Genomic DNA, 26,936 nt, shown 5'->3' on the forward strand with positions numbered 1-26,936 from the left:
CTACTTAATTACCCAAACTCAGGGAAGTGATGAGAAAAGAGGTAATGAAAAGAAGGATTCTTAAGTTAAAAAAGCAGAGAAAAACGGTGACATTTTCTAGGCTACAGGTATGATGGCAAGGGCTTTCATATATAGCTCACTGTAATGAGCTATTATAATATAAAAACTCTGAACCTGGTAGATATCTATGGAGATACTGAGGAGGGGCTGGTAGGGTAAAAACAGGGCTTTTCAGGTGGTACAATTTTTATATGACAGAAGGAAGTCTGGGCATAAGGGAGAGACTAAAATCTGAAGAGCCACTGTCATCTGGCCAGGTTATATCTTTTCATGACAACTGAGTCTGTGGCAAATTTTATATATTTTATTAATATATAAATTATAGAATCAAAAAACAAAATTAAACAGAAATAAATACATAAACTAGAAAGAAAGGCTACAAAAATTGACAATAAAGACCTTCTATGGTGTCTTACATGATTGAAGCTGCTTCCTGCTGCTGCTTTTATTCTAGTTCTTTATATTCTAAGTTAGCTTGTTTTTTCTTTTGCAGAGAACAGTGGCAAAATGGGGATGAGGTAGGGAATGAAACCCAATTTATTTTATGTTTTTATTAACAAAAAGAAAGCCAATTCAGCTTATTAAATATTTGCTTTTTACTATTTGGAAGTTCTTTATCCTCTATTCTATTTCAATTTCTTTTTGAATGCCAAGGCAATTTTTATATCCTTCCTACCTGCTTCTCAAATACTTTACTCAGCAAACAGCCATTTTTTCTAATAACTAATTTCTAATGCTTTCCAAAGCCTCTAAGGAAGGAAAAGTTTATCATGCTTAATTCTCACTTAATTTGTGCTTTGTTTTCTTCTGCCATTTCTACTCTATTCATAAAAATACAGTTGGCCTTTATTGTGAATGGATTATTTAAGAAACCTGGAAGCTGTGGCATGGTTTCTAATACATACAAGATGTAGGAATTAAAACCTGCACATTAAAAAAATAATAAACTATTAATTTAATTATGATGGGCACACATAGCAATTCTAGCACTGGGGTTATCATGCTATGATACAGAAAAGGAGTCCTAATCGCTTTTATATTTTAAGATTTTATTAGGATACATTTCAAATGATAAAAGTATTTTTAAGAAAAAAAAATATAATTTCAGATCTAAGAGAAATTTAAAATTTCTCTCTAGTGGCTGTTATGACTGAAATTTACTATTTTCCTTTAAATAACTTAGATGTTAATATAAGATGGAAGAGAGGTTGGAAGTAGCCACATAATGCAACAAAAATAAAATTTCTAGGCAACAGAGTTTAGAAAGCATTTACTGTCATTTTCAACCAGTATACATCATCGAGAGTACTAAAATTTGTTTGCTAAAAATCACAAAAACCAAGTTTGTTTAATAAGAAGCGACAATAAGAAATGAGCAAGATTAGTTTGTAAAAAATAAGCTGGTAAGATTATCAATACCAAATTTGCAATTAGCCTTTCTTTAAAAAAAGGAAAAAAAAATAAAACTACAAGACCAATCCCCAAACAAAAATAAAACTCATACCCCTTTCTGCTATCTTCTTCCACACATGAATGATTATAGAGGGGAAGTGTATGTGTTTTAAAAAGGCATATTCAATACTAGAATATAATTTTATATTTGAAAAAATTCAATCTATAATCATTGTTTCTGCACCACAAGTAAAGGTTGATAAAATTTCCTTGGCAAAAGCAATGACAGAGAAAAGAAGATCCATCTTCTGCATACAGTGAATTCCAAATGGCTGCAGGATCATAAGGATGTTTTCCTAGAGCAAATGTGAGAATCTCTTGGAAAAGGTCAAGAACATTGTTTCAAACTTTACTATTACCTGGGCTTGAACTAGCTTGGGAATTTATGAAAGTGGCCAAAATAACATTTTAATTAATAAAAGTGGAAATAAAAAGAGCATTCATATAACCAGAAGTAAAGTGACTAGAAAGTGGTTTAATGTACGGCACATACTAGGAAAACCTTCACAGTTAAAGATCTCTCCTGTTTATGGATCTACTCTGCTCATCCTTTTTATTGTTTGGATTTGAGTAGTTTCACTTACAAGCCTAAAATGAATTGGTAAGCAAAGGTTCCACAGGGCTACCCAAGACATTGAAGCGCTGCCTTACCTTCACAGTTTCCAAGTCTCCGGCTTTAGATGCTTCTAAGAGCCGATAGTCAACATCAGAAGTGCGTATAGGTGTACTTTCTACATGAAAGAAAGGAAAGAGTGCTGTTGGTTTTTAGGGAATCACAGAGTAGCTAAGGAGGGAAAATTATTTGGTGAATGGAAAGAGAGAGGTTAAGGTGTCAGAAATTTCTAAGATCTAATTTAAGGTTTTATGGTGTCTTACTTCAATCTATATCCACCTTATCATAAGCCAAATTCAAACAAATTTTAGGACACACAAATCCTCTCCATCCCAATTACTCTGTCTTTCAAATTTTATGGTCAAAACTTGGCAAAGGGGAATGGAGAAACATAGGACCATGAGATCAAGGACATCTTTATGATACATTGGTCTTTCAAAGTGTTGGAGCAAAGCTTTGCAATAGATTCTGTTATGTAAACCGAGGGAAGCCACTCAACTTTCAGTACTTAATGTTTAGCCTTTCTTTTTGGTCTCAATTTCTACACTATGAAACAGAAGTAATACTCCTGAAATAAGTGACCTTAGAAAATATAATCAGTGTACAATAAAGGCCTACTAAATACAGAAATTTGTTTAATTCGCATTTATGGCTTCAGGGAAATGCAGTTTAAAATGTCTTAAGAGGTGTGATACAAATGTTAAATAGAATATAATTAAAACAGGCTGTTAAGTCTAGAAGTTATGAGGCTAACAAATGAGTTATTCTGATCAATCCAATACTATAAACAAACCAAAAATTCATTACACATTGGCCCAAATAAAAAGATTTTTAAAGAAAACAATGCTTATCACTCAAAGTATGATCATGGACATTAAGTGTGGCTTTTATAATGCACATGTGTACACACACTCATGTAACACAAAAGAACTTAAGTCCAGAAAACCTGGATTTAAACTGGGCTCTATTGTGATGATGGACAAATCATTTGATAGCTCAGTTTTCGCACCTATAAAGTGAGCGTTGGTTGGTTTCCCAGAAATTCTCTTCCAGGCTTAAGATTTCAATATCTTGTGGCCAGAGACACCTTCCTTGAGCCCAGTGTCCAAACGGGAAGATCAAGTGATGCTATAATAAGGTTTCAGATTTCAGAAGAAATACTTCAGCTCTTTCTAAAGTACTTTATTCAGGGAAGTGAGTTTTACAGAGTAAGACAGGGCATTTAATAAAGATTTTTGGAAAGGTCTCTGTATAGTTAGGTCATAATATCTATGAATTTCATTTCTGGATAGTAAATGGATGCTATAAAATATTCATAATAAAGAGGGTATGCTGCGTCTGATGAAGAAAAGAACTACTGCATTATACGTAGGGAAAGCAGCAGACTTCTGATTCCTTGCCTGTAGCCTACTCCATTTTACTCTTTCAGTTTGTTAGGTCATTCTACAGCAGACATAATCCATGGAAAAAATTAAAAGAATGAGAAAGAAGAGTCAATTATATTAAATTTCTTTTGTAACTTCTTATTCACTTTTCAGTAGGCAGACCGTGTTATTTCCTCTGATTTGGGGGCTTTGGAAACTAGTATCTATTTTTGTAACAGTTTTATGTTTGATCGCCCTCAATAAACGAGATACTTAAAGTATATAACACAGTACTAGGTAGGCACTGTAACACTCAGGAAGATTTTATAATTATATTTAAACCAGGAAAGACAAGACAATATCATAATAGCACAGTGAAGTTAAGAATTACAGAAAGCAGAATATAACACATGTAAGAACAATTAATTATAAGATCATTACCATATGAACGATTTGTAATTTTCCCTATTTGATAGATTTCGGAGCAACCGTAATTCCACACTGTTTATAGGAGTTTTAAGTAACCTTTGATCATAACACCCATAAGTCAGGTTTCCAACTTAACACTAAAAAAATTAAAGAAAATGGTTGCCTCTCTTCATGACACCTACCTCAACCCCACCAAAATAGGCTGATGGGCAGAGCTACAGGCTAAACTGCAAGCAAGGAAAGGCAGGAAAAATATTCAGGCAAAGAAAATACTCCAAAGAGCCACTTAAAACAAGGGGCACAAAGTTTGTCTGTGGAAAGAGTTTATCAGTGGACAGACATGGAAGAGGAAGAACAGAATGCAATGTCTATCTATCTGAACTTACCACTCAGAATCTGCTGCACTGCTTCGTTCCCCATCTGTGCTGCTGTAAAGCCTTGTAAAGAGATGATGGAGGGATCAGAGCCGTAACTCAGTAGCAGGCGGCAGGTCTGCAGGTGACCGGCAAGAGCAGCTCTATGCAAAGCAGTCTGACCAAGGGTGTCCAGTGCATTCATCTGAAAAATCATTGGGTGGGCACATGAGATCGAGCAGCTATTTTTGTCCCCTTTTACACCCTAGCGAATAAATTATGAGAAAAATCAACTGTCAAAGCTTTTTGAAAAATACCACAGACTATTCATTATTAATTCTCGCTTACTGATTCTAAGAAACACCATCTTCTTAGTTGTCTTTCTCTGACCACCTTATTGAAAATTCTAACATACCCATCCTTTCCCTGAACGACTGTCTTCCTGTCCATCCTCCACTCCCTGCCACTCTCCTCACAACTAGGGGTCTCTGTAAGGTCCCTGAGGGCTGGGACTCTTGCCTGATGTTCACTGCCTGCCACGTCGAAGATGCACATTAAATACTTTTGGATGAATGAGTTCTACCAAACTTGTTCCCGGAATATAAAGACAACAGAATAAGTAAGCAAAGACAGTCAAAGTAATTAATTACATTTCTTTTCTAATTTTAGTAAATGATTATGATAGAATGCCCTAATTGAATTACACATTTAACCAAAAACCTGATTTGAAGATTCAAAGGTTCCATTTTTAAAACTTTGAAGAATTATAAAGGAAGAATAATTTTAAGACTGTTAAGACAATGTTAAACTTTGGAATCATGTTTATAATTTGATCAAAACTACCTAGTCCTAACCTGTTTTCTAGGATACCCCAGTAAAGACTCTACTCCACTCAGACCAAAGTCCATGTTCATTGTACATGTTGCTTCTTTCAGAGAAGCCCTTTGCTCTGCCTTTCTGGATTATGAGATCCAGTGCAAGTCTCACCTTTTCTAAGAAATCTTCCTTGATTACTTGAAGCCTTGCTGATTACTTCCTTTCTGAATACCTATGTCAATTCAGCACTATTTTATAAATTAGAACACAGGGAGAGTGTTTGTTTACCAAGTAAAACTAAGGTTACTGAAATATGGAAAGTATTGTATAGGTTTTCTGGGTCCTCTAGAAAGCTCCCGTTAATGGTACATAGTAAATTCTCAAATATATGCTGGTTGGTTATTCAAAACACTTGGGTACCCCCACCAAACACAAGACTAAGAAAAGAAAGGATTTAAGACAGTCTCCCTGTCTCCAGTTTTTCATTGTTGTAAGGCTGTGACACTTCAGGCAAGGGTTCGAATAATTTCTTTTTTTAAAAAATTTTATTTATTTTTTTATACAGCAGGTTCTTATTAGTCATCAATTTTATACACATCAGTGTATACATGTCAATCCCAATCACCCAATTCATCACACCTCTCACCCCCCGCAGCTTTCCCGCCTTGGTGTCCATACGTTTGTTCTCTACATCTGTCTCAACTTCTGTCCTGCAAACCGGTTCATCTGTACCATTTTTCTAGGTTCCACATACATGCGTTAATATACGATATTTGTTTTTCCCTTTCTGACTTACTTCACTTTGTATGACAGTCTCTAGATCCATCCACATCTCAACAAATGACACAGTTTCGTTCCTTTTTATGGCTGAGTAATATTCCATTGTATATATGTACCACATCCTCTTTATCTATTCATCTGTCGATGGGCATTTAGGTTGATTCCATGACCTGGCTATTGTAAACAGTGCTGCAATGAACACTGGGGTGCATGTGTCTTTTTGAATTATGGTTTTCTCTGGGTATATGCCCAGTAGTGGGATTGCTAGATCATATGGTAATTCTATTTTTAGTTTTTTAAGGAACCTCCATACTGTTCTCCATAGTGGCTGTATCAATTTACATTCCCACCAACAGTGCAAGAGGGTTCCCTTTCCTCCACACCCTCTCCAGCATTTGTTGTTTGTAGATTTTCTGATGATGCCATTCTAACTGGTGTGAGGTGATACTCGTAGTTTTGATTTGCATTTCTCTAATAATTAGTGATGTTGAGCAGCTTTTCATGTGCTTCATGGCCATCTGTATGTCTCCTTTGGAGAAATGTCTATTTAGGTCTTCTGCCCATTTTTGGATTGGGTTGTTTGTTTTTTTAATATTGAGCTGCATGAGCTGTTTATATATTTCGGATATTCATCCTTTGTCTGTTGATTCGTTTGCAAATATTTTCTCCCATTCTGAGGGTTGTCTTTTCGTCTTGTTTATGGTCTCCTTTGCAGTGCAAAAGCTTTCAAGTTTCATTAGGTCACATTTGTTTATTTTTGTTTTTATTTCCATTACTCTAGGAGGTGGATCAAAAAAGATCTTGATGTGATTTATGTCAAAGAGTGTTCTTCCTATGCTATCCTCTAAGAGTTTTATAGTGTCCAGTCTTACATTAGGTCTCTAACCCATTTTGAGTTTATTTTTGTGTATGGTGTTCTAATTTCATTCTTTTACATGTAGCTGTCCAGTTTTCCCAGCACCACTTATTGAAGAGACTGCCTTTTCTCCATTGTATATCCTTGCCTCCTTTGTCATAGATTAGTTGACCATAGGTGTGTGGGTTTATCTCTGGGCTTTCTATCTTGTTCCATTGACCTACTTTTCTGTTTTTGTGCCAGTACCATATTGTCTTGATTACTGTAACACTGTAGTATAGTGTGAAGTCAGGGAGTCTGATTCCTTCAGCTCCGTTGTTTTCCCTCAAGACTGCTTTGGCTATTCGGGGTCTTTTGTGTCTCCATACAAATTTTAAGATTTTTTGTTCTAGTTCCGTAAAAAATGCCATTGGTAATTTGATAGGGATTGCATTGAATCTGTAGATTGCTTTGGGTAGTATAGTCATTTTCACAATATTGATTCTTCCAATCCAAGAACATGGTGTATCTCTCCATCTGTTGGTATCATGTTTAATTTCTTTCAGCAGTGTCTTATAGTTTTCTGCATACACGTCTTTTGTCTCCCTAGGTAAGTTTATTCCTAGGTATTTTATTCTTTTTGTTGCAATGGTAAATGGGAGTGTTTCCTTAATTTCTCTTTCAGATTTTTCACCATTAGTGTATAGGAATGCAAGAGATTTCTGTGCATTAATTTTGTATCCTGCAACTTTACCAAATTCATTGATGAGCTGTAATAGTTTTCTGGTGGCATCTTTAGGATTCTCTCTGTATAGTATCATGTCATCTGCAAACAGTGACAGATTTACTTCTTCTTTTCCAATATGTATTCCTTTTACTTCTTTTTCTTGATTTTCTTCTCTGATGGCTAGGACTTCCAAAACTATGTTGAATAATAGTGGTGAGAGTGGACATCCTTGTCTTGTCCCTGATCTTAGAGGAAATGCTTTCAGTTTTTCACCACTGAGAATGATGTTTGCTGTGGGTTTGTCATATATGGCCTTTATTATGTTGAGGTAGGTTCCCTCTATGCCCACTTTCTGGAGAGTTTTTATCATAAATGGGTGTTGAATTGTGTCAAAAGCTTTTTTCTGCATCTATTGAGATGATCATATGGTTTTTATTCTTCAGTTTATTAATATGGTGTATCACAATGATTTGCATATACTGAAGAATCCTTGCATCTCTGGGATAAATCCCACTTGATCATGGTGTATGATCCTTTTAATGTGTTGTTGGATTCTGTTTGCTAGTATTTTGTTGAGGATTTTTGCATCTATATTCATGAGTGATATTTGTCTTTAATTTTCTTTTTTTGTAGTATCTTTGTCTGGTTTTGGTATCAGGGTAATGGTGGCCTCATAGAATGAGTTTGGGAGTGTTCCTTCTAAGAGGCTTGTGCAGGTTTCCTGATGGGAGGGACTGGTGGTGGGTAGAGCTGGCTGTTGCTCTGGTGGGCAGAGCTCAGTAAAACTTTAATCTGCTTGACTGCTGATGGGTGGGGCTGGCTTTCCCTCCCTGTTGGTTTTTGGCCTGAGGGAACCCAACACTGGAGCCTACCTGGGCTCTTTGGTGGGGCTAATGGTGGATTCTGGGAGAGCTCCTGTCAAGGAGTACTTCTCAGAACTTCTGCTGCCAGTGTCCTTGTCCCCACGGTGAGCCACAGCCACCCCCCACCTCTGTGGGAGACCCTCCAACAGCAGGTAGGTCTGGTTCAGTTTCCCCTGGGGTCACTGCTCCTTCCCCTGGATCCCGATGCCCACACTACTTTGTGTGTGCCCTCCAAGAGTGGAGTCTCTGTTTCCCCCAGTCCTGTTGAAGTCCTGCAATCAAATCCCACTAGCCTTCAAAGTCTGATTCTCTAGGAATTCCTCCTCCTCTTGCCAGACCCCCAGGTTGGGAAGCCTGACGTGGGGCTCAGAACCTTCACTCCAGTGGGTGGCCTTCTGTGGTATAAGTGTTCTCCAGTCTGTGAGTCACCCACCCAGCAGTTACAGGACTTGATTTTACTGCGATTGTGCCCCTCCTACCATCTCATTGTGGCTTCTCCTTTCTCTTGTATTCGGGGTATCTTTTTTGGTGAGTTCCAGCATCTTCCTATCAATGACTGTCCAGCAGCTAGTTGTGATTCTGGTGTTCTCACAAGAGAGAGCCAATAAATTCTTAATGGTGTTCACAAGATTCACCATGAAATGCTGACAAATTTAATTATATCACATTTGCCAGCAGAAAAATGACTGTTTATACATAAACAACATAAAAGCACAGCCATTAGCATGTATTGATGGAAAACACAAGTGGTCAAACTAAACTTCTTGAATTTTTCTGTGAATATTTCTGTTATGTCCTCATCACAGGAGAAGAACTTTAAGAACATTCTAATCATTAACATTTTTCTGGAAATTGGATAAGACACCCACTAAATTATTCAATTATAGTGATGGAAATCTATAATCCGGCTCATTAAATCATGGGAACATGGTTTCAGAACTACTACTCTGAAATACAGATCTTACCAAGTTATTCCTCACCCCAAACTCAGTGACTCTTCAGTGCCTTCACATAAACTTGAATCCCTCAGCGTGTCACTGAAGACCATCTGTCATTTACTTTGATATCACCTCTCCCACTTCTCTTCCCACTATATTTTTTCTTCATAATCTGATAGGCCTGCTATGCTCCAGCTTTATTAGATTACCCTGGAGCCCCATTTTCTAAAGGTGTTAGTTTCTAAAGTCATCGTGAAAGGTAAAATTTGTCTTTGGTCAAGATTATCCTTTAAGATGCCTTAGCAATGCGATGGTAGAGACAGATGTAAAGTTTCTCAGTAAATCCAACACCAGCCAGTTTCACTTCCAGTGTCTAAGCAGATCAACTGAACACCAGACAAAGTACAGACAGTATTTTTAAACATTAACAACACACTATGTGTAAGAAGCAGTTCTCTCTATTAATATGCATGGTGGAACTGAGCGCAATACAGAACACTGCAGATTCACTTCTTCCACCTCTTACTCATTCTGGGACATGCACTCATGGAGTGAAATACTGAGCAAAACCACTACTCACTAATATAAGGAAGGGATGCAACTACCATTTACTAAGCACTTGCTAATATTAGATGCTACATGTAAACTGTAAGCTATTTAAAAGCAGAGACTATGACTTAACCTTAAATGTAACTCTTCCCTCTACCCTAAAGTACAGGAGAGACCAGTGTAACACAAAATTCTTTGCTTTAGTAAATGTATATATTTTTCTTTATGAAATAATTCTTCCCTCAAATTCTAAATAGTTTCATAGCAACAAAAGAATATCCATGGAGTGCTTCATCAGACAACAAGGCTGAAGCACTACAAGAAGTCATAGAAAAGTATCAGCGAATAATGTAATAGAAGCACTCATTCCATGGAAATAAGTAGAATAAAGAAACTAGAGGGACTTCCCTGGGGGTCCAGCGGTTAAGACCTCGCCTTCCAATGCAGGGGGTGCAGGTTCAATCCCTGGTTGGGGAGCTAAGATCCCACATGCCTCGTGGCCAAAAAACCAAAACATAAAACAGAAGCAATACTGTAACAAATTCAATAAAGACTCTTAAAGAATGGTCCACATCAAAAAAAAAAAAAACTTAATAAAAAAAAGAAGCTAGAAAAATTTGGTGAGACTTTGTACAACCCACTTAGAAAGAACGACAATCAATAATAGGGAAATATTAAACAGATATTCTATAAGGGTTTTTGTGAAGAAGAATTATTCCTCTCTAGAAGCAAATGTCAGAAATTTCTCCAATTCCCTGGTCTCAGGGCTCCGGGCTTTCCCGTCTCAGGTCATAAGATGACTGCGGCAGCTGCGCTCCACCAGTGCCAGGCAGTCTTACCCAAGGACAAAAGGGAAGTTGCCGACATCTATTTTAAAAGAGAAGAAAGCTTTCTCAGCGAACCTCTCTTTATGGTTGGGGCCAGAGATGGTTTGTGGGCCCATGCCTTTACCAGGCACTAGTAAGGACGAGATGAGATCATCAGAACTGTCTCAGACCCTCAAGCTTCTCTATCTGAACAAAACAGAGCTCTACGGAAGGCCTTGATAAGCTTTGATCTGCGGGCCAGCTCCAACTTACTGGTTTTGTGTGGCCTGCAAGCTAAGAATGGTTTTTACATTTTTAAATGGTTACATTTTAAATGGCTATATAAGTACCTACCTAAAATCCTCTATTTTGTCTCTTGGCCCACAAAGCCTAAAATATTTACTATGTGGACTTTTAAGAACACATTTACTGAAAAGTGATTACTGGATGGGAAATCGACTCTCTGCTTGAGTCATTACAGATCTTTAAATTGACTCAAAATTGAAAAAAGAAAAATCAAGGTCCCTAACTCCCTCTCATATCTAACTTGATCAACACCCTTAAGGTTCTACCTTTATTTGTTTGTCAGTCATGGGTTAGAATCAGGGCTCTCTATAAAGTGGGCAATCTCATTTTCTCCTCCAAATATTCTGAAGCGGTTCAAGGCACAGAAGTACAGAATGTGTGTGGTAAATTTATTCCTGGAGGGCAGCAGTAACTATGCGATATGACTAGAGATCAGTCCCCGTCCCCCGATTTTTTAAATGAGTCACCTGGCAGGATTTGTGCTGCTGCTCTAGTTCAGTTTCACAGTGAAGAAGGGTGATATATTGGAGCCAGTGTAATTTTATTTTGTTGTGATGCCAGAGAATTGTAGGGAACTCTCATTGTTTAAAGGGAGTTCTCCTAAGTTTGGATTTATTACTCTAATCTCCACCATTCTGTAAGTTACATAAATGGTAAATGACAATAATTCACTCTATTGGTGGAGAAATAACAGGAAAAGATTAAATGACCTGTGCAGGTCATCCATAAAATCAATACTGGAAACACTGAAAAAAAAGGGCCAACTCAAGTACAGAATATAGTCCAGAAGCTAGAATATCTCTTGACACAACACTGTTCTTTGTCCTCTTGGCTTTGATGACTGTGACTCACACTGTGATAATTCTTCACTCAGGCAAAATACTTAGGCTCAACAACATTCAAAATATTCTTTATATACGAGTCAAACTCTTAAAAAAACAGAGAGACAAAACAAATATACAGTCTAGTATTATACATATAATTAAGTGCCTAAATGGTCATTCAAACTGAGCTAACCAAATAAATGACATTGCCGCTCACAAGGAATCTTCTAGGAACTTTCAAGTTATACAGGTATATATATGCATTGCTGTCCATGAGTTTTGTTTTCAACCTAAAAAATTTATTTGACAGATTGATTTTATATACAGAAGCATTATTCTTCATATTTTAAATGGATACAACTTTAATTCTTAATATATATGTATTATTTGGAATTACCAGCACACTTACTGAAGAAATTCAGGAATGTTGGGACTGATGAAGTCTTTTTTAAGACACAGTTTTATTTTCCTCTATCCCAATCTCCACCACAAGGATATGACAGAGGATGTCTTCAAAGACGCTTAGCATTCAGCACTAAAGAGATCTGTTTTCTCTAAAGTACAGAAACTGCCTCAAATAAGAAAAATGTTATATTTAATGTGTTACACCTCAACTGTGGTAATTAATGGTTAGAACTGGCTTAAGATACAAATTCAGAAGGTGTGAGAAGAATAACAGATGTCTGGCAGTTTTAAAGAAAAACATTCTTTTTTTTTGGTATCTGGAGATAACAAGCTGAGGTATGTATCTTTATTTCTATTTGAATAGTAAGAATGACTTTCCTAAAGAGGATAATTTGATAAAATGATATAAAACCACAACGGTATGTGACCTGAAATGTATAGGACATAAAATTATGATTAAAAAAATGCCAAAAACAGTTTTGGAAACCAGCAAGCAGACCATAAGGAAATGGTTAAGGGGAGTCTTTCAAAAATCATTGTGAACAGCCTAGTCTCAACAGCTAACCATGAGGCTCAGTTCATCTCTTGCTTAAACTTCAGCTATCATTGTCCACATCACTCATTTAGTAATTCATCATCAATTGTTCTGTGACATTTCTGTACTTAGGCATGTAGACTCACATTATAATTTTACGTTAACTATGAACATGTGTACATCCCAAACTAAACCTGATTTCGAGTAATCTGAGAGTTGAAAACAGTCTCTATATTATTTTAGCTAGAGTGACAATTTTTTTTTTCTGCCCAAATCAGGATACTTTGGAATTAAAAGCAAACAACAGTTAAAAAAAATTAACAGGCATTAATAAAGTCTACAAAAGAGGGATGAAGACAGGAATCTGAAACAGGTCTATGCCCTGGTAGACAGAGACTACAACCTAGGGAACAGGTAGGTGGCAGGCATACTGTAATATTTTTAGCTTGAAGGTAAGAAACATTACTCGACATCATCCCTTTTTATAAAAATCTTAAAAAGCTAACTTTGTTGAATACTGCTAAATGATTGCCAACTGTTATACATATACCTTGAGTCTACATTTCTGTAATTGGTTTTCTAAGAGAAAGTAGTTTCCTAGGATGTTATCTATCTTCCTGAAGCAGGATTTGTTCATGCCATCTGCCTATTCAAAATTTCCAGTGGCTCTCCAAGTACCATGAGAACAAACCAAAGCTCTCCAGCTGAGACCAGCAAGATCTTGTTCCAGCATATCTTTTCAGATTTTCACCATCCCCCATGGACTACCTATTACTCCACCTACTGAACTAACTAATCATAACTTCTGACTAAAAAACTCCTTTGCTTTTCAGATTGAGTCATTATTTAAAATGTATTCTTTGTATTTTGTCTATTTCTATATATCTAATTCTTGGACATTCCTAGCTTAAATTCTATCTTCTTCATGGAATTTCTCCATTCTTTCCCCTAGCCTGCCACCACTAACAAGTAATTGGTCTCTCCTCTGAATAGCAATCTACCTGTACTTTCCAACCCGTATAACAGGTATTCAAGTAGACTGTGTTAGACAAGACTATTTTTAGATTTTAAGTCCCTTAAGATAAGAATCTTTATCAAATTCAAACTTCCTATATACCTCATAGTAACAAGTGCAATACTTTGTACACCGGTTGTTTGAAAATGGTTGGTAAATGGAGGGCTCAAAAGAATGACAAATTAGTAAATTCTTATGATAAAGAATACTGTTTTCAACATACTACTCTGTATACTGAACAAACATTAGAGACTATCAAACTATTCTCTAACCAAAAACCATGCATTTCTTCTTTCTCTAGAAATCTGGAGGGAAAAAAGTTAAATGCCTGTGTTGATAGAATTGTTTAATATTGAAAAAAACTGATTCACTTTATCTATAATAAAAGTATAATTTACGTTTTTACAGATATTTACAGGCCATTGTTATCCACAGTGGGATATACACAGTTAAAAGTATCTCCTGTGAGGAATGAAATGAACAAAATAAGCAAAAATTTAATTCGTAGCTAGAATTCTGCTACAGTAATCAATATTTTACTCTAATAGGTTTTTAATCCTTTAATGTGTTATGAACCCACCAGAGTATGGAATCTAAGAAGTTAAATTTTAATTTGAGAAAAATTAAATTTGAGAAACATGAAACTAGATTAATGTTTACTAGCCAAATTTGAGTATTATTTATTATTTGTAAACCTTCAATATTCACATGGAATTTTAAAAGGAACAATCAAGTTCTCTGAAAAGAGGTATATTATATTATAATGGTGCATACTTTCTTCGCTTTCTTAAAGGGGTACTTACCTTGCCCACATGCCCTAACTGTCAGAGAAATAAGTTGCAGAGAGCACAGCTGATTAGACTCGAGGTGCCAATCCCATGGCTGTGCTAAACAAACTGAAGTCTTATTCATACGCTCCCTTTCTCATCCCTGAGACTTGGGAGAGATGGCAGCTGCAGATGGTATATTTTTAAGCCAAAGGCTTATAAAGTAGGGGCTGAAAAGACCATATTTGGGCCATAGAGAAGTAAAACAGAAAAATATAGTCTATAAAAAGAAGAATGAAGCAGATGAACAAAGACAAGCAGAGAAAAGAAAGCCACACAATCTCAGAAAGAGAAAGAGAGACAGACACAGAGAGAGAATGGCAGCCAAGATAACAGTTTCAAAACTTGTTGTTCCAGCCTTTTGAGAATCTCAGCTAGAATTCCTGCAGATTATTTCTTTGGGATTAACCACATGGTTATCTCATAGAAGTAACAAGCAGGCATGTATATAAATAAGTATAAAACAGATTTCTACTTATGTCTAATCTAGAGTCAGTCAATCTAACTGAACAGTAACTAAAATGTCTCTGAGACACTGGCCCCTTTGGACTTTATTTTGATATGATCAAACTTCAGATATTATTTGAACTATAAAAGCTACTTTGGATCTATATCCTTAAAAGCACTTTAACACCTTTAGCCTAATAGAATCTGCTTATCAATCCACCTCTAGAAGAGCATTAATAAAATCCTTAAAATAAGCTAACACATTTCTCCAAAGTGAGCAAAGGTCTTGATCACTCTCAATATGAGAAATAAGCCCATTTAATGCCAATGACTGTTGACACAATTTCTTCTTACATACATTATAAATAAATCTGTCAAATTAAGACATACGAACATCAAAAAAAAGTTTTCATGTTTCACACATTTAACAGATGCTCACTAATGACAAAATAGCAGTGCTTTCATGTATGAAAAGAAAGCACTTCTGAATTAAACCTTTTGTATCTGCTGTATTAATAATACCGTATGCAACTGGGGCTTAGGTTGTACTTAATAATGATAGCAAACAAGGCAGTAGCAACAGAATGCAGAATGCCAGGGTACATTAACAATAATAAAGAAAAAAGGATAAAATCTTCATGTCTTTCCCATTTAGGCCTTATAGTAATCTTGCGAAGCAGGGGTTGGTAGAGATAATTATTAATTTTTTAAGATACAGAAGTTTACTCCTATAAAAGTGGATTTCTCAGATAAGTTGGTTAATAACCCCATTTTCTTATAACCATCCTTTCCTTAAGAGTCATTTGTTTTCTGTCCTTTTGCTAAATATTGCCTGCTTGCCTCCCTGGACCCACATCCACCCTCCACCGTGCTCTGTGTCCTGGGAAAATCACGTGTATGGATCACATCAATGGGCTCTTTTGGTCTTAACTTTTCGCTGTATTTGGCCAGTGGGAAGTAATGACAAGGGGACTGGTGGGAAGGAGAAGAGTGAGGAGTATGGATTAGATATAGCCTTTATCAAAGGCTACAGATGCTGTCAGGTGGCCTGCTCTATATAGCTTCCCTGTTCCTTGCCCCTTCAGGCCCAGGATGATGATAGCTCCCACTTGCTGCTGGTACTACCTCATCCATTGCTGATTTCCTAAACCTTGCCCACACCTTTGTATATAACTCCTTTATTAAACTTTCCTCAAATTACCCACTCTGAGTGTGCTATTTATTGCCAAGACCCTAACTGATACAATTTTCTACCTCTATATCTTTGGAACACCTCCTTCAAAAGCTACCAAGGCCCTTATGTGAAAATTGCCAAGTTAAATGGATCGTCTACCTTGGTTTCTCTCTGCAGCACTAATCACCTGTTCCTTCTTCACACTCCGTTGCACTCAACAGACACCATGATAAGCCTTTCAGTTCCCCTTCCCACTACTGTTCCACAAACATGAGTAATCCTCAAAGGTTATTCCTTGACTCTCAACTCATCTCTCCATATTCTCTACCAGGAACCTTCCTCATTCCCACAATGTATGATCACTATGTCAATGGCTTCCCAATAGATCTTTCTAATCCTAAGCTCTCTTTCATACTCTAGTGCTGTATTTCCAACCACTAGTTTTATTTAATGTCCCTCTATCATATTAACTCCAAGTACAAAATCATTACCAAGACATAGGACACCAGTATTTCTTTCTAGCTTTCTTACTTCCTTAATTGTACCACCACTTTCTAAGTTTATTCCAGCACCCAATTCATTTCCAACTACCACCATTTTCTAAGTCTATTCCAGCACCCAATTAGTCTTTCCAAATGGCTTTCGTCTTTCTCTTCCTTTTTCATTACTGATGCCCCTAAATTGGTTCAGGATTAGCTTCAAGTTTGGTAACTGCTTTAACTTCCAAACTATTTCCCATAGTATCCAGCTGACAATCTTTATCATTTTACAACTCAATGTTGAGCTAGTGGATCAAAACAAATTATAAAGGGATTATATACATCTCTTAAATAAAATGTAGATAATTAAAGGAAATATATAGTATGTAAGTTTGAAAAGACACATATAGAAAAAAATACAATGCTCATACTTACTAGCAATCAAAGTATTGTTTGTGTGCCAGGTACTATACAACATACATATATATATAAGCTCATTCAATTTTTACCAAAAAAACAAAACAAACAAAAAAACACCCTTGTAGGGGAGGTATTAATACCCACATACCACCAATGAGTCAACTGAGGTTCAGAGAAATTAAGTTCACGGTCATAAAACTAGAAAGTGGAAGATTCTAAACTGAAAACTATATCTGTCTATGTTACATACACAACATGCTTAACTTGTTGAGTGAACCTGTACTTTGTATTTATTACCAAGTTTTACACAAAAGAATGCTTTGGCTTATATAAATATTACTAAGTTCTATTTGTCTAAGTAAGACAAGTTAGTTAATGGTATTAGATCTCCCTACCAAATTCTCTGCCTTTTCTGATTTAGTAGTCTTAGCTTGAGAACTAGGTTCATCATGAGGAGGGGAAGACAGCAGAATGGTAGAAGCAGCCTACGAGGGCTGAATCCTAATTTGGGAGTGGGGCTACTTGTTCAGAAGGTGCTTTTAGAATCAAATGGAAACAATGAGTCGTTCAAACATCAAATTGGAACCACAAGTTGCCCAGAAAGAACACTAGGCAAGCAAACATTAGGGCTCAACAGTAGCTAAGTTGGGTCTTTATAGTGAGCTTTTACCAATGCATTAGTCACCAGATAAACTAGCCCTGAGGGATAGCAGTTTGCCTTGGGACCAGGAAATGAGTGAAGGGGAGGATGGAAATTTCTATCTATTGGTTCCTAATCCTGATTAAATATGACTTTTTTTCCCATTTAAAGTGCCTAGTCACAGGAATTCTCAATTTTGTTGAACTGAAGTGGAAGGACTAGGGAAGATATACTAGTCTAAAAGGCATTCTACATCACTAGCAGGGTGGTTAAAAGTATACATGACCCACTGATAAATTGTGATGTTACTGATGAGAATGTACTGTGAACATGAAGGGCAGAAAAAAGATTTAGAACCACAGACCTAGAGTAATGCTGACTAGGATAGGTTATATAAAATAATGTTATTTCTCACTGAACCTTCAGGAAATAAAATGACTCGTGGGAGACAACAAAGAGATACTTGCCCAAAATGAAGGGCATTATTAATGGTTATTCAAGAACATTATAAATGCCATAAGATATTTAAAAAAATAGGTAAATGATAAACATACCATGTTCTTAAGTGTAGCAGAAAGCCTACTTAGCTTATTATTTTGTTTGATAGAACAACAAGACATTATTTATGCAACAGTGCAGTAGTTGTACCCTGAAAATAGGTAATAAATCTGTAGAACTCTGTTCCTTTCATTCCAGCTCATCCTGTTTAATTAAAAACATCAACCGTCCTTTTAAAGCAAGGATATACAAATTTTTTTGGATCATGCACCTTAGGAATAAAAAAATGTTTTAAGAACCGTCTCAATATACATTTATGTACATTTGTAAATTATAACCAAGCAGGGCTAAACTAATACATAATAAATATATATAAAACTTATACAAAAAAATTACAAAGGATGGGAAAGAGGTAAAACAATTAAAAATTTAAAAAATTTAAAAATTATTAGTCGTACAAAATATCATTTGGCTCAATTAAAAGAAACTTTAAAAAATCTTATAAAAATTATGTTGTAGATTTGAGGGTCTGATTCTAAGTTCATTTTCAATAGTTGGTTCCATTGGCTAGATTAGCTAAAAAGATTTCACATAGATATGTAGTGCCCCTGGAAAAAGTGCATTGTTAGCAAAGCCTTCTAAATCACAATGTTTATTTTTAATGTAATTTACTAATTATGCTAAGGTTTTAACTGAATTCTGCTAGTAAAATTGCATTTTTCTTGATTCTTGCAAACTTATTATGAGGTGTTGCATTAAAATATTTTTAATAGGTTCAAAAACTACCTGAACACAAATTTAAAAACAAAACAAAAATTTTAAAACAGGTTAGAAAATCCTGTTGCCCAGTTTTTAAATTATATAGATATGACAGATGGGTGATAAATACACATAATTTTTTGGCAACAAAATCACAAAACAGTGGATATTTTCTAAAAATCTGTTTTCAAAATGTCCTCTTCATTTGTTAAAGTTCCTTTTAAAGAGCAGTTACTTTCTCATTCACTCTAAAATATATAACTTTCACCTTTAAGGTTCTGATTATGTTTCTCTCAAAAAAAAAAAAGTACCTACATACAAGTAATAGTCATTTGTCACCACAGAACTATCAGCAAATTTTGAACTTCCTTATTTTCATTAAAAAAAAAAAAAAAAGGCACAACAACTAAGTACGTCAACCTGAAAATCCTGATTCATAAAATAGCCAGATAAGCTTTTTATGCTATAAGATTGTCATGGTCATTCCCTCTGATTTTCAACAACGATATTTATCAAGATTCTACCATTTAGGATAATATCCATAAATCTACTCATGTAAAGTGCAATGTGTCACAAAGTGCTGAAAGTGAGCAGACGAGTGAGTGTACCACGGTCAATCCCCCCACACACAACTCGTGTTCTTCCTCACGAAACACCTTGGGCTCTGACATGACTCAGACAGGCTGACACACGGACATAATGAGAGTGCCAGCATCAATCTGTGTATGAAATATTAGTACAGTAAGTCCCCTACATATAAACCTTCAAGTTGCGAACTTTCAATGAAGTGAACGTGCGTTCCCATGTCCAATCATGTAAGTTAGTTCACATGTCTGGCATACATTTTTACATGAATGCATCCTCTACAAGTGGTTCTGCTTTTGTATACTTTACAGTACTGGATAGAGTACAGTGGTACAGTATCATTATTTCAAGCCCAGGATGTCTGGAAGCAAGCATAAAAAGCAGTGGTGATGTAGCTGGTACTACCTAAGAAGTGCCAGCTGCTGTGCTGTACTACTGTGCTTTTCAAGGTACTGTACTGTAGGATTAAAAGTGTTTTCTTTATTTTTTATGTATTGTTTGTGTGAAAAGGATTATAAACCTATTACAGTACAGCACTATACAGCCGATTGTGTTAGTTGGGTACCTAGGCTAACTCTGCTGGACTTAAGAACAAATTAGACTTGTGAACATGCTCTCGGAACAGAACTTGTTTGTATGTAGGGGACTTACTGTAGATCTTAACTTTTCCATTTGTAAATAAATTACTATTTTAATAAATCAAAATTCTAATATTTTTTTCCTACACCCAATGGCTCATCTTGTATGTTCCATGGAGTGTCTGCACCCTACTTTGGGGACTCCTGCTTTAAAGTATTCACTCTTGAGGATTTAAAAATCTGCAAGTTCAAGTACCTCCGAAAAACAACCAGTTTGCTTCCCTTCAAGCAAATTTTCCTCAAGCAATTTATGGAGTCACGGAGTTACAGATAATGTCACTCAGACAATGCCAATAAAAATTGTTATTAAAATTTTATTTCTTTATATTAAGGTTATTTGAGAAAATTATTATCATTACCAGTTTGAAGGAACAAATGTTCTTTAAAATAGGTAGCAATATTTTACCTATCATTTACATAAATTACTTTCTGATAAACCGTAATTGATGTTGACTACCAAAATACATCAATTCCAATATTAAGGTGAAACAATATAAAGTTGAAATGTATTTCAAATGATAAGACCATAGCCACCTTTATTGCTTTATAGAAGAATGATAGTAAAGTACAATATAAAACACAGGTAATTATCTCTATTAGTAACAAGATTTAAATCAGCTTTAAAGGAGAATCTATGAATTCAAATACATGCTAACAGTCCTTTATAAGATTAATTTCTTCGGGAGAATCAGAGAGAATAGGAATAGTCTTAAGTGCAGCTAGCTACTCAATGCCAAGGTTGGCACCTTATCTCAGGCATGAGTCTTACCTTTGCTCCATGTTTATGTAGAACTTCCATGACATCATTGTGGGCCCTTTCTGCTGCAACGTGCAGGGGCGTCATGAAACTATGGAGAGGAGGAAAGGAAAAGGTAATCTCCTAACTTGTACCACACTTTCTCTTTAAGAACTGAGCAACTCCTTCTGCAACTGCACTTACTCTTTATTTTTTTCATTAACATTTGCTCCTTTTCTAAGTAACAATTCTGTCACTTGTTTGCGTTTGGGATGCAGGGAGGCCACAGCACAGTGCTGTAAAGTAAAGAAAACCAAGTTAATAAAATAAACTTCTATGTAAAAATAGATTTCTGAATTGAATAGCACCTGCTGACTATTTAAAACACTGTTATCTCAAAACATATATTTTAACATTATGGAGATGATCAAAATTCCTCTAAATACACTGGGAGTATAAAACATAAGCCTTTAAACCAAGGTGAAATTATGCTCTCAGTTGAGCAGTAAGAGACTTCATTTCTTTTCCTTCAGCCAATAAGTAATTATCCAGTATATATTTACTTGAAGGTATCAGAATACTGCCTCTCCAAAGCTACAGAAATCTATAACTGAATTACTCAATCCTTCAGTAGGCTGTCAGCCACATAAATCAATATTTCTCAAGCTCTTTCCCAGAGGTACTCCTAGCACTACAGGAGAATAAGTCCATATGCCCAGGGACAGGTAAGAAGGTAACAGACTTGAAGGAGCTTAGAGGGAGAAGTATTCTCAGAAATTTTATGTTTTACCCTCTATTTATACAACTTCTATATTCAACTTCATTTTATATTCATGTTCGTATTAAAACTGAAAAAGTAAGAAAACTACATACTAATGAACAGAATGCACACTCTAAAAAAGCAGGTCAGGTTCATTCTGTGGCTTTGAGTGTCTCCTGGCAGAAATGCTGTGTAGCTTGAATGTATCTAAACCCCAGCATGAGAGCCATATTCTGAGTATACATACAGTTGGCCTATTTTGGTTTGGTAACTCTTATAATGTTGTTTTTAGCAGGTACTGCCTAGAGTTTGACCCTTTTGTGCCAGATATAAAGAATGTTAACTGAAGCATATTTAGAGGTCTGTGATAGAAGCATCACTTATGCTTAAATTCTGAATTCAGGTATAATCCAACCAGCCCTATACCTGAAACTTAATGTGGTCAATGACAAGGAAAATAGAACAATCTTTCTCAAAGTACATTAGAAGAAAAAACATGAATAGTTTTAAAAATGTGTACAGTCTGGAACAAAAAAATTCCTAAGCATACCATTCTTCTATAATGAATGTAACAATTCTTTGACTACAATTGCTCAAAATGATGATGCAGGTATCTTTGAAAATAATTTAATCGTTGGTAGAAAGCAAATACAGTATTTATCTAGCAACCACAAGAAAAAGAAGATTCTATAGAGAAAAATCACATCTTGCATTTCATGAGAGTACTGGCCACAAAAGTACATTTGTTATAATATGGTTGGGTAAAGACAAAAGTAAAAATAATTTTCAGATTAAGGTTGAGCAAATGTCTATTCTCTCATCCATGAAAGCAATTATCTCCCTAACCAAATTTAAAAATCAATGCAACCAATATTAAAATGCAAATTCCTGGCACTTCAGATACTAAAGTTACCTTAATGTTTCTGAAATGAAAATCCTATTTTGCATTTACACTACTATTACAGACCCAAGGAATGGATTAACAATAGGATCTTACCAGTGCAGTTTCATGAGACTGTGGTTGTTTGAAATTAATGATTTCCAAAGCAAGTGTTTTTTTAACTTTCGCTAGGTCTGCTTCTCTGGCTGCTTGTAGTAAAGAATGACCTTTAAATTCATCTGTTAATGAAATAATGGTTGACATATAAATATTTAAAATCTATAAAAATCATTAGCATGATTATAAATAAAGTAGAAAAATTATTAATTTTACACATTCCTCTATCTTAGCAACAGCAACAAATGACAATGTGATGATAAAGGTGCAAAGGATGAGGGTGTAGGTCAATGAAAAATTTTGAAATAAGACTATTTTCTACTCGGAGTTCATAAAGATACTCACTCCAGCAAAGTTTTAAAACAAGCAACCTAAATGTTCACCAAATAGAAACCAGTTAAATAATTTGTGAATACTTATACACTGGAATACTTTATAACTCTTAAACAAAAAGATAGGTCTATGTATATACTGACGTGAAAGTATATATTATTAAATGAAAATTCAAGTAGCAAATGAGGAGGACAGGCTGACCCTTTTTTTGGTACTGTTACTACTTCTACTGCCACCATAACTAAATGTAACTAATGATATAAAAAAGACATTTAGAGAAATATTCACCAAAATGTTAATAGTGATTATGCCCTGACACAGAGAAGGGAAGAACTGAATTATGTGGGAAGTGCCAGAGTCTGAAAATTTTTCAAAGAACAGTTAATGTTTATTTATTATTTGTATAAGCAAGTAAGAGATTTTTAAAAAGGCATTTCTAAATTAATTGCATAAGTAAGAATCCACCACTCTTACTCATTAAAAGCAAATCATCTTATTTTCTATTTTACAAGGTTGGATTGTATTTTGATATGACTACTTATTAACAAAAAGCTGAACATTGTTCTAAAAAGATATAATGATATGTGACTTAATATGTTACATTAATTCCAGGCCTGCCTTTGCATCTGTCTGGTACTGAATTCTTTTTTTTTTTTTTTTTTTAAGTTTTTTTCTAGGTATTTTCCCATTTCATATAAATATTTGATATTATCAGGCATAAAGTACTGACAGTATCTCTCAGGTTTTTTAACTTTTTATTTTATATTGGAGTATAGCTGATTAACAATGTTGTGATAGCTTCAGGTGCACAGCAAAGCTGAGTCACTTGGCTGAATTCTTTCTCTTTTCCTTTCTCCCTTTCCTTTGAGGGCCCCATGTCACTTTCTGCTCTTCTTCAAAAGACAGGAAGAGGGACTTCCCTGGTGGTCCAGTGGTTAAGAAGCCACCTTCCAATGCAGAGGATGTGGGTTCGATCCCTGGTTGGGGAACTAAGATCCCACATGCTGTGGGGCAACTAAGCCCGCACACCACAACTACAGAGCCCACATGCTCTGGAGCCCACGTGCCACAACTGGAGAGAAGCCCGCATGCTGCAACAAAGAGCCCACCCACTGCAATGAAAGATCCCGCATGCCGCAACTAAGACCCGATACAGCCTAAATAAATAAATTAATTAATCAATTAATTAAAAGGAAGGCAATTTTAAATAGACAGAGAGACACACGGAGACACACGTGTGCACATACTCGTGTCTTATCAACTACTACTCGTCACTCAAGGTCTCAATTCAGATACTTGGATAAGCCTTCCTGTTGTTCCCCATTAGGAGTCCTTCTTATGAAGTCCTTCGTACATGCCTTTAGCTGTATATCAGAGGACTTATCACACTGTCTTACCTGCTACGGTAGTCCCATCACCTAGCACAGTGCTTGGCACATAGTAGGTAGCCAATAAGTATTTATTGCATGAATGCTGAATATTTATAAAATAAGTCATGGCAGGTTTGGGGAAAAAACATCTTTATATAACCTCTTGTTTAGTGGTACTTTATCACTGCTAAATTCTTCAAAGTACAGGCCTATGAAACTTCAGAAATCCCAATTACCCTGAAAACTTAATATTTATAAAATACCTTAAAATCTCTCTTTCTAAATGCATTTGGAAACAAGAATAAAAGCTACTTTTAGTATTTTCAGCTCCAGTGTGTGCAGAACCCGCACTATTGTGTTCAATCGGCTTCATGAAAATAACAAATAACAAAGTAAACAAGAAAGAGCAAAAAAAATGTGTGTGTAGTGAAAATGCTGTAACCACGCGTATGATCAAAATATTGTTTTTGTTTCCTGTATAATTTTCTTAAAAAGAATTCTGTCATTGTGGTTGCCTAGTATAAAGCAGTGAGCGTGAGGATGAAAACTGGTTAGAAAAGTTCCAACTTTGTTACATCCTTTCCTTCAGATAATTCCTTGGTAGAATCTTATTTAATAAAATAAAGGAGATACTGAGAAGGTCGCAAAGTACTCTAATCAGGGAACTTCTTCCTTTACAAAACTATACAAATTTGGGTTAAATCTTAATGTTTACAGTGGAATCAGGTAGACCAGTGAAATACAACATAAAAACCCATAACAGTACTCATAATTTACAAAATGACTCAAAGGAAAAAAGAAGTCAAATTGGTGACATGGGGATGACGCTGAGCCCAGGGTATAAAACTAAAAGAAAGAAATTAGAAAAAGATGTAAAAAATAAATTTTGAGTTAAGTTAAATTCAATTCAATAAACCTGCTGGGCACACAGCATGCACAATGCACTGTGCTAAGTTGGGGGCAGGCAGATACAGACCCAAGCACAATTACCATCAACACATTTTATTAGGTAACAAGGCATTGTATAGGTGCTAAGAAGACAGAATAATAAAACCAAAGGTCTTTCTAAGAATTTAAACTTCACTGGGGAGACAGAACGACACATAGAAAAATGCACTATATAATGCAAGATAACATATGGCAAGAGTCATATGAGTGGGAGAGAGAATAAATGCACTTCTATAAGGATTCATTGCTAAGACATCTGCCCAGTTATAATCTGGTTTGCGCTGGCCTGTAATCTAGTAGATGTCATCTGTTCCGGTACCAAAATAAGTTTAAATTTCCATTTAAACAAGATCAAAACTGCAAGGAACTCTTCCTGTTTTAACATAAACTAATTTACAATCTGTTTAAACTTAAATGATGTTTTCATTCTGACTATGCCTTTTTCTTAAATTATCATTTAAAGGTTTTCTCAGGTGTTTAAATCTAGTTATCTGATTCTTAGAATACTAGATGTAAGAGGATATCAACCATGGGACAAATTAAAAATTAGGTAGGTAATGCCTACTTTAATTTAAACCTGTAGTGCCTACGTATAGAATTAAACATATCTCAGTATTCGATATGACAACTAAATGTAATGTGGTATCCTGAATGGGATCCTGGAACAGAAAAAGGACTTTCAGTAAAAAAAATAAGGAAATCTGAATAGAGTACAGCCTTTAATTAATAATGTATCAGTATTGGTTCATTATTTTGACAAATGTACCATATTAATATGTTTATAGGGGAAACTGCATATAGGGTATAAAAGAACTCTCTGTACTATTTTTGTTAAGTTTTATGTAAATCTAAAACTATTCTAAAAGTTTATTTAAAAACATGCATATGTAAACATAGGTAATATGTATCAGTACCTGAGAAGATTACTTCCACCAAATCATAAAAATTATCTTATTTAAATTTGGGCAAGTGATTGCACTTGGGCTATAACACACATAAATAAAAACATGAATGTGCAACTTGCAGGGCTTGGGAAATAGTGAGTACTCCATAATGTTAGATATCATCTATTACTACCAATAGCACAAGAATATAACCTCTGAGCTTAGAGATTTTTTTTCTGGTTTGTACACTGCTATATTTCAAGTTCCCGGAACATAGTAGGTATTCAATAGATGGTTATTGATGGACTCATCATCCTCTTTTATCTTTAAAAAAAAAAAAGGAGCCTTACTTAACACATGAATTAGAATTAGGCTTCAATAAACACAAAATAAACATAGTATATGTATGTGAGGTTCCTGTAGAATTCAAAAAGAAAAGTAATGATAAGAAAAGAGGATAATAAGCTAGTGAACATGTAAGAAGAGAAGTCTATTATCTAAGTTAGACAAAACAACAGCCCTAATAACAAAAATAAGATATTCTAGTGGAACAGTGGTTAAGATGCCACACTCCCAATGCAGGGGGCCCGGGTTCAATCCCTGGTCAGAGAACTAGATCCCATATGCATGCCACAACTAAAGAGCCCACGTGCTACAACTAAGGAACTGGAGAGCTGGAACTAAGATCTGACGCAACCAAATAAATTAATTAATATTAAAAAAAAGAAAGATATTACAATTTACAACAAGCGATGTTGACTTCAGGATATA

The 26,936-nt window shown here is 35.4% G+C and overlaps 1 protein-coding gene across 2 annotated transcripts in view; it reads right to left on the minus strand.

Moving 5' to 3' along the window:
• Positions 1-26,936, minus strand: part of TNKS (tankyrase) — a 171,953-nt gene that overhangs the window by 34,889 nt on the left and 110,128 nt on the right. For both annotated transcript variants that reach the window (XM_024765070.1, XM_024765071.1), the window contains exons 9-13: positions 22,631-22,752; positions 21,078-21,169; positions 20,907-20,985; positions 4,305-4,476; positions 2,164-2,243 (exon numbers count right to left, since the gene is read on the minus strand). In XM_024765070.1, the coding sequence (XP_024620838.1) occupies positions 2,164-2,243; positions 4,305-4,476; positions 20,907-20,985; positions 21,078-21,169; positions 22,631-22,752 (545 nt within the window). The remainder of the gene's footprint in view (positions 1-2,163; positions 2,244-4,304; positions 4,477-20,906; positions 20,986-21,077; positions 21,170-22,630; positions 22,753-26,936) is intronic.

The sequence above is a fragment of the Neophocaena asiaeorientalis genome, unplaced genomic scaffold (genome assembly GCF_003031525.2).
Source record: "Neophocaena asiaeorientalis asiaeorientalis breed wild unplaced genomic scaffold, Neophocaena_asiaeorientalis_V1.1 scaffold14, whole genome shotgun sequence".
Classification (NCBI taxonomy): Eukaryota; Metazoa; Chordata; class Mammalia; order Artiodactyla; family Phocoenidae; genus Neophocaena; species Neophocaena asiaeorientalis.